Source organism: Engystomops pustulosus, chromosome 6 (genome assembly GCF_040894005.1).
Source record: "Engystomops pustulosus chromosome 6, aEngPut4.maternal, whole genome shotgun sequence".
Lineage (NCBI taxonomy): Eukaryota > Metazoa > Chordata > Amphibia > Anura > Leptodactylidae > Engystomops > Engystomops pustulosus.
In genome coordinates, this window is record NC_092416.1 from 26572514 (window position 1) to 26581149 (window position 8636).

At 44.5% G+C, this 8636-nt stretch overlaps 1 protein-coding gene across 1 annotated transcript; it reads right to left on the minus strand.

Moving 5' to 3' along the window:
• Window positions 1-349: 349 nt before the first annotated feature.
• MUL1 (mitochondrial E3 ubiquitin protein ligase 1) lies at window positions 350-8116 on the minus strand. Its single transcript, XM_072155197.1, has 5 exons — window positions 8086-8116; window positions 7570-7689; window positions 5664-5751; window positions 4512-4632; window positions 350-2578 (listed from the first exon to the last, which is right to left on the minus strand). Exons 2-5 carry the CDS (start codon window positions 7687-7689, stop codon window positions 1858-1860), a joined length of 1050 nt encoding a protein of 349 aa, XP_072011298.1. The 5' UTR covers window positions 8086-8116; the 3' UTR covers window positions 350-1857.
• Window positions 8117-8636: the final 520 nt, after the last annotated feature.

The window sequence follows — 8636 nt, forward strand, 5'->3', positions numbered from 1 at the left end:
GCCGTGACTATCGGGCTGCTGTGCCGGGCGCAGACTATGGCCTGCTGCACTTTAGGGGTCGCACACTGGCCATAGTGTGTCTACCGATACGTGGAGCTTTGTGGTTGCCCCCCAAATGGCTTGTTGTAATGGTAACACTGTATAAATGGAACTAATAAACAGCTCGCTTAACTGTTAAAGAGTAGATACATTTATACAGTAATAAACTAACATTCGGCCCTTTTGAGGCAACTATGGAGCCATTGTGGCCCCTAGTGAAAAAGAGTTTGACTCCCCCGAGAGCCCTGGTAGGTTGTCACAGCTCCACTAACTTTTCCAATTAAAAAAAAAATTTAAATTCCTGAAAAAATCCTTTCAGCAATATTTTATTTGACACAAGGTACCAGGACAGAGGCCACCACTAGGGGTAGCACAGGACACTTGCAGCCAGCAGAGGGCGCACTCCTGATCCAACACTTTACTTTGTCACGGGATCCATCATCATAAATACCTGGAATAATTCATTCACTTCACTGATTAGATACACTGTATTTATCACTCTCTACATTTTCCATCCTCCTGTTGTAGTCAAAAGAACATCATCAACTTATATAAATAGGATTAACCGCAAGGTGAAATACCAAATGTGACCACTAGGTGTCAGCACAGGAGCAGGGGTCCTGATACACGCGTGTTCTATGTGTGTACAGGGAATCTACTGTTCATAGTCTTACACATATCCCTTGTTATACCTGTAAGGCTTCCTGCAGTCTATGGAGCTCAGCTGTCATCTTACACTTGTTAAAGCAGCAGTTTGTGCTCCGGAGCTGCTCTTCACTTTTGCTAAATGCCCATCCTAGCACACACAGACTCATCCCATGTGTGTCTAACATGAATATATATATAGGAGGCCATCCGCAAATCTTTGGTAAAAGCTGCAGAAAAAGAAAATATGGCATTTTAATTTTCGACAAAAATAGAGTTTCCCCAAATATACAGAAAATCAGATAAACAGCGTCTGGACCATGCAGACCGACCACCGATTTCTCAGTGAAGGCCTCCATCACATTAAAAGGGTTGTCCTGCAAGTTGAAAACCATGGCTGCCTTCTTCCAAAAACAGTGCCACACCTAGGACTATGGTTTGTTCCAGTATTGCAGCTCAGCTATAGAGAAATGAATGGAGCTTAGTTGCAATACCACCTATGGTCAGGTGTGGCGCTGCTGTGTTATTCATCCTCCAGTCAACTTCTCTCCTGTCAATCTGCTTTTGGGAAAGCTGGGTAACTATCAATGCCTGTTCCTGCCATTAAGATGTAATGTTGGTCATGTTGTTAGTCACCCAGCTTTTCCAGAAACAGATATAACACAGAGACAAATCTTTACTCTGCCATTTAAAAGGATATTCCAGAACTTTTATTATTGATCCCCCTTTTGTTTTAGAATAGGTTATACTTATCAGATGTGTGGGGGCCAGACACCCCTAAGTAGAGACTGCATAGGCTCTGTGCACAGCACCGGACATTATATAGTGACTGTGCATGGTATTGCAGCTCTGCACATTAACTTAAAGGGGTTGTTAGGACTTTCAATCTAGGGAACTGTGAGAGTTCTGACTCCATCTGATCAGAACACTATCCCAATCCACAGGATTAAAAAAGGGTAGCAATTCAACTCTGGACATCCCCTTTAAATGGGACTGCACTGCAATCCGGCCAAATAACCCATAGACATGATAGAAGATACCTGGGAATCATTAAGATAGAAAAAGTACTGGAATATCCCTTTAATAACACGCTTTAGTTTATTCTTTTGCACAGTTTGATCTTGAAGTTTTCTGAAGGGGGTGGAGCCCCTAAACTTCCCAGCCAATCAGGATCTAGCTATTATACAGGGGCACCATTCTGGAGATAGTGTTTCTGCATATGGGGCATTTCTTGGGCTGGGGCAGCGCCTGGTAGCACTGGTAGCAGGAGCAGACGTGGCCGCACTCCAGGAAGACGCAGGCCTTCTGGTTGCTGAGGCAGATGGTGCAGGCGTTGCGGACCTCCTCGTCTTCGCCATCTTGCACCCTGGCGTTGGCCTCCTCGAACTCCCTCTGCAGCTGCTTGAGACGTTGCTTCTCCTTATGCTGCCGATACTGGCGCCGCAGGATGAAGAAGAGGGTGACGCACGTGGCCAACCCACAGATCACCGTCAGGATCTTCCAGAGCCGGACCTGTGACTCCTGGCGCTGCACCAAGGAGTCAAAGTCCAGGCTGCTGAGGTAGTAGGACATTCCGGCCTTGGGCGGCTGCAGCTTGAGGATTTTGTTATCCAGGACCAGCTCCCCGACACCAGTTAAGGTGGCGCCGATTTTCAGCATCTCCTCCGTCTCCTGGATCCCCTTTGGCCGCTCCCCGGTGATGAAGTGTCCCAGGACGTTGGTAAAGGACTGTACAGCAGGGTGGAACTTCTCGTAAACCGTCTCCAGGTCCAGCTCCGCCGCCTCCAGAGGTTTAATGACCCGGATGAACGGACCAGAGTCGTCAGAGTCGTCTCGCGTCAGATCGAAGGGGACAGAGTTGGTTCTTTGGTGGATGACCTTCTCTTGGTCGTTCCTTAAAGGGACACAGGCCAAATGCATGGTTAGCATGACACTGCAACCTACATGGTCTAGCTCAAACCCAGCTTTTCCAGAATCTTTTATGTTATATGTTAGAGCATCATCATATCTTTTACCATTATGCCATTGGGCAGATTTGACCTGATTCAGGAGTCTGGGAAAGCTGGATGAGAACATCTACATTAATTTACAATTCAGCTTTACCTTTGTCTTGGGTAGATTCGGTTTTTTTGGGGCGTGTTTGAAGCTATGATGACAAAGTCCAGCTATTCACTAAAACATCCTCATTTTACCCCCCTTTGATGCATAAATAAGCTTTGCCTTTCAAAAGGTTAGATAACAATCCCTCTAGGAAGTATAAAGGTGGTTATATTGTTGTCACCAAGCTTTTCCAGACTCCTGAATGGCCAATCGCCTATATATTATATAGTGTTGCTCTCAATCCTGCACCACTGCTGCTTAGCTATGTAGTTTTGCTGTCAGGAATCTGAAAAAGCTGGGTAACAATCCCCGTAGGAACTATAATGGTGCAGGACTGTTGTCACCAGGCTTTTTCAGATTCCTGAATGGCCAAGTTATACAGCAATACCTATACTGATAATTTGCCTTTAAGGAGTTTAGAAAATCTGGGTAACACCCCATGTAGAAGGTGTAATGATGAATACATTGCAGTCAATCAGCTTTCCCAAACTCCTGAATGTCCATTCTGCAGTAAAATATACACTGCTCAGGCACCGGTATATGCTGTATTACACTACCAAAAAGATTGGCCTTTCAGGACTCAGGGAAAGCTGGGAGATCTGTTCCCCATGACTGTAGCCACAATAGCCATCACCTACCTTAATTACACATTCGTTCTGATCATCTAGTACTGCACAGCCTGGCACATGTGCCTTTCTGAAGCCTGGTAAAGCTGGGTGGCAGGTTGTCACCCAGCTTTCCAATTTGCAACATTGGACTGATCAGAACTTGGCAGAAGAGGATGATTCTGGGACTTGTATTTACAGAGGATTTCAGGACGGGCGCTCTTCAATTATTTGCTGAAGGTTTAGCGAGCGCGGAGCATGTGTCAGGTGACTGCCCTCCGGTGATAGCGCAGGATGCAGCCGCCAGTATCCTAGCAAACCAGTTATTAATCACCCAAGAGCATGACCAGTCCCCCAAACACAAGCATCTTATCTGGGAGAAAATCTCCTCTAATCCCACTTCTTGTATTATTATATAAAAGTGACGCACGAGGAGAGTTAATCAGAGCCATTAAAAAACCTGCATCCATCGAGCAAGTTAGAAATTCAGGTTCCTCCACTGTTCGACCTACAATCCTTAAAGGAAATCTCCCATCAAAATCCATCATGATAAACCAGGGACACTTACTCATAGACCCAGGCACCAGGACTGCGGTCATCTCCTTATCTTTGTTATCCAATCACCTCCTTCCTTCTAAAATCAATGTTTAGAATTATGCTAATGAGACAGAAGGGCTGCAGATTCAAAGGCTGTTACAATGGATATTATTATATTTATAGAGCACCATTCATTCTATGGTGCTGTATCAGTAAGGGGTTCACATACATTACATTAAGACAAAGAACTAATGCAAGTACAAAATACAAAAGTACAGTGATAAAGAGACAACGGGTAAGAGCACTTTCCCTTCCCACTGTGTGCTGAAACTTCTAGAGGGAGCAGGGGGAGCGCAAGATTGTGTAAAAACCTGTGAAGCTGAAGCACAGAGGGGCTCTGGTAACTCCCAGCAGAGCCCGTCAGGGTCATCAGCATAATTCTAAGTTGATTTTAGAAGGATGGAGACCATGGACAACAAATATAAGTAGATTACACAGTCACGGGGCCTGGATCTATGAGTAAGTGTCCCCGGATTTTAATGGTAGAAGTAGCTGGGTATGTAACACAGCAGAGAAAGAACTCACCAGAGGTGGGTGGTCCTGTTCCAAACCATCTTGTGCTCCTTCAAGGAAAGTCTATGGATGACGCCTCTGCAGTTCTCTACAAACTGACTGTTCAGAGACTCCTTCACCGACCTCACCACCCCTGCAGCATACACAAATTCACAGGAGGTAAATGCAGCCTTCACACAGGTACACAATTAGACAGGATGTGCCCCCGTGTCACTAAATCAGCTCTGACATCACTGAGACCCCCACCCATCAGCAAGTTAGGCCCTGTCCTCTGGATAGGGCCTAAATTGTTTTGTGAGAAGACTCCTTTAAAGGGATTTTCCTATGAAAGAAAGTTCTGAAAATGTTATTCCCCTAATGATGTTTACACAATACATATCAATTTTAACCCCTTACTTTACAATTTTACTCAGTTTTATTGCTCCTATCACTCCAGACACTCCATGATTCCTCTGTGATATGAAACGCTGTGTGCTGACAATGTGCTTATATTATCAGGTTACAGGGTTTATCTTCACTTTCATTTAGCTTCTAAGCAAGTCTACTAATATCTGACACATAGAAAGAGAGATGAGACAGGTCGTGAGATGGTACCTCACCTATAACAGTGAATTAGAGAATGTGTTATTTTTGTTATCCTGAGTATATTTAAGAATCTTGTCTTTATGGGAATATCCCTTTAAGAAGTCTTTAGGAGTTCTGCAGTGTCTTGTACCAGGACAACACCATCAGATCCTATAACTCATGTAAGTTGTGAGCTTGGTTATCTCCAGCCCATCACACAGATGATAGATCACATTGAGATGTGGAGCCAAGTCACCACCTTAATTTCTTGGTCATGTTCCTCAGACAATACCCCGCTGAAAACAGGCACTGCTACCTAAGATGAAGGGGGGGACCCGGTCCGTATGATGTTTAGCCGCCATCTCTACCCAAGTTAAGGGCCACATACTGCCCCTTGCATCATATCTATCAGACCAGATGCCATCATCCATAGCTCCAGGATCCAGTTCTGAGATTTGTGTTGCCATTGTACACATTTATAGTTACAGGCAGGAGTTGGCATGTGTACTGTGACTACACCATACACAGAGAACTGCAGTGTCCTGTTTGTATTGACATCTGATGACACAAGAGCTTATACGCTAGAAAAATAAAGCTTACCTTCAATAACCGCATAAGGGACACACTTTCCGGGTAAATCCATGAGGACGTCTGATAAGTCATCGTCTAAAGAGATTTTTTTGGCTCCCTACAAAAAATGATCACCATTTCTTAGAAAAATTGAAGATATTAAGGCCAGTGCATTTTGCAGTTTCCGTTTTTTTAAAAAACGGATTAAAGTTGAAACAGCTGTCTAATAATAACAATAATAATTTTTATATATATAGCGCCATCAAATTCCAGACTACAAACATTCATATGGAACAATAGGAGTTAGGGCCCTGATCACAAGAGCTTACAGTCTATGAGGATGAAGGGGGGACACAACAGCGTACAGTCTATGAGGATGAGGGGGTGACACAAGAGCTTACAGTCTGAGGATGAGGGGGTGACACAAGAGCTTACAGTCTATGAGGATGAAGGGGGGACACAACAGCGTACAGTCTATGAGGATGAGGGGATGACAAGAGCTTACCGTCTATGAGGATGAGGAGGTGACACAAGAGCTTACAGTCTATGAGGATGAGCGGGTGACACAAGAGCTTACAGTCTATGAGGATGAGCGGGTGACACAAGAGCTCACAGTCTATGAGGATGAAGGGGTGACACAAGAGCTTACAGTCTATGAGGATGAAGGGGTGACACGAGAGCTTATAGTCTATGAGGATGAGGGGGTGACACGAGAGCTTACAGTCTATGAGGATGAGGGGGTGACACAAGAGGTTACAGTCTATGAGAATGAGGGGGTGACACAAGAGCTTACAGTCTATGAGGATGAGGGGTGACACAAGAGCTTACAGTCTATGAGGATGAGGGGTGACACAAGAGCTTACAGTCTATGAGGATGAAGGGGTGACACAAGAGCTTACAGTCTATGAGGATGAGGGGGTGACACAAGAGGTTACAGTCTATGAGAATGAGGCGGTGACACGAGAGCTTACAGTCTATGAGGACTAGGGGGTGACACAAGAGGTTACAGTCTATGAGAATGAGGGGGTGACACAAGAGCTTACAGTCTATGAGGATGAGGGGTGACACAAGAGCTTACAGTCTATGAGGATGAGGGGTGACACAAGAGCTTACAGTCTATGAGGATGAAGGGGTGACACAAGAGGTAAAAGAGATCGTATGATGGTCCAGCCATACTTTATAAGAGAACAATAAAAGATAATTTAATAAAATAAAAATTCTGCTGTTTGAACCATCAGCCGCCATCTTAATTACAAGGTCCAAGGTGAAAGTGACTGCAAAGAAGCCTGGAGCTTAGTATCTGGTGTTTGCCGGATGACAGACGGGAGGAGGACACAGGATGGATTAGTAAAGGGAGAGTTGACATCTCATGCAGTGTGATAGTCCTGCCTAAAGAGATGGGTTTTAAGAGCACGTTTGAAGCTTTGGAGGGTGGGTATTAGTCTAAGAGTCCGGTGGTCATTCTAGAGAACTGGTGCAGCTCAGGAGAAGTCCTCGGGAGAAAGTATCTTTTTTTTCCTTTTTCTTTAAAAGAATACCTTTAACGGATCAGTTTAAAAAACGGATACCTTGCTTTCTGTTATTTCAGTTCAGTTTGTAAATGGACGCTGCAAAAGAGAAGCCAAAATGCAGATGGGAAATGGCCCTTCAATTGATGGAGACAAAAATTTTGTTCAATTAGCTATATTAGAGAGTAATGGCACCTGATGAGATCCTGTGAAGTCACATCTTTTAGTCACATGATCTGATAACTGGTAAGTATCTTTCCAGTGAATGGAGCTGAGCTGCAACACCAAAAATAGCCACTATATTATTTATGGCACTGTGCTGTGAGTAGTCTGCTTCTGAATGCTGCAGTCTCTTCATAGGAGGGTAACAGGTTTTCGGACCCCCAGTGATGTGACAGGGACAGCAGATTAGAGGAACAACTTCATACCTTGAGCGTCTGCGCCGTGCGGGATTTATGGCGGTAGACCGAGTAGAAGATGGCGGTGACCGCCGAGCTGGAAGCCAGGAGAATGATCTGTCCGATGGACGGACGCCCGTTACCTTCCATCTGTAAATAAAATACGAGAGACAATGTAATTTGTTGTGATCTTTTCTTTAGGCGCTAATATCCGACTCATGACCTCATCACACAGGATAAAAAGTTGTGCAGCAGCCCCTGAACCTACAGTTCTGACATTATGACTCCTTATTTTAGACACTGGGGTACTCTACCCTCCCTAAAACTCCACCAGAAGTGGTCACATGGGGCTTTTAAAGGTACAGTATAACCCCTAAAGGTCAGAATCCCTATAACAACCCAAACTAAGTACCATAATAACAATAATAGTAACATAACAATAATATCCATGTGTCCAGCATGTCACAGATAGCAGAATGTACAATCAATTCGAGATCTAAGTGGTTAATTAACTATGAATATTTTACGGAGTCCCTTCTTACTTACTTCCTGCTCATGCGCCGCCGACGGCTTATGACGTCACGTGAGGGCAGGGAAGCCACAGCTCTGCCCTCACCTCGTCGCCCCGCCCAGCGGCAGTCACGTGATGATGATTGCTGCTTACAGATTGCTAACCGCGTACTTGTGAGCGACAGAGGCCGATGGGTGTAGTGGCAGGATGATGGGAGTAATGCTGAGTAGGGGAAGATGATGCAGTTTCTCAACAAAAATAATATCTGTATATGAGAAAGCTGTAGTGGTCACCCAGCTTTCCTAGATCTCTGAATGGACAAGACTTGTGGGTCATGTTGGAAAACTGTATAAGCGACCCTATGGTGTGTAAGTTTAATATACCCCGGTTATTACGTAATAATGTATATAAATTGACACATTGTTGCAATTAATTTTTTGTGCAACGTGCCAAGGACAATTGTTAAAAATGTTTATTTACTAGCTGTCACTCTTGCCAGCGGATTCATAAGGTGTGAACATATCCCTACATGTCCAGGAATAAACGCTATGAAATACAGGCCCATAATGTACAGCTATACGGGGCT

Excerpts from the sequence above, each read along its gene's own strand:
- MUL1 (XM_072155197.1), bottom strand. The coding sequence starts at position 7,689 with ATGGAAGGTAACGGGCGTCCGTCCATCGGACAGATCATTCTCCTGGCT. Across the intron at positions 4,633-5,663 it reads CCCTTATGCGGTTATTGAAG|GGGTGGTGAGGTCGGTGAAG; the intron begins GTAAGCTTTATT and ends TGTATGCTGCAG. Across the intron at positions 2,579-4,511 it reads AACAGGACCACCCACCTCTG|GAACGACCAAGAGAAGGTCA; the intron begins GTGAGTTCTTTC and ends TGTCCCTTTAAG.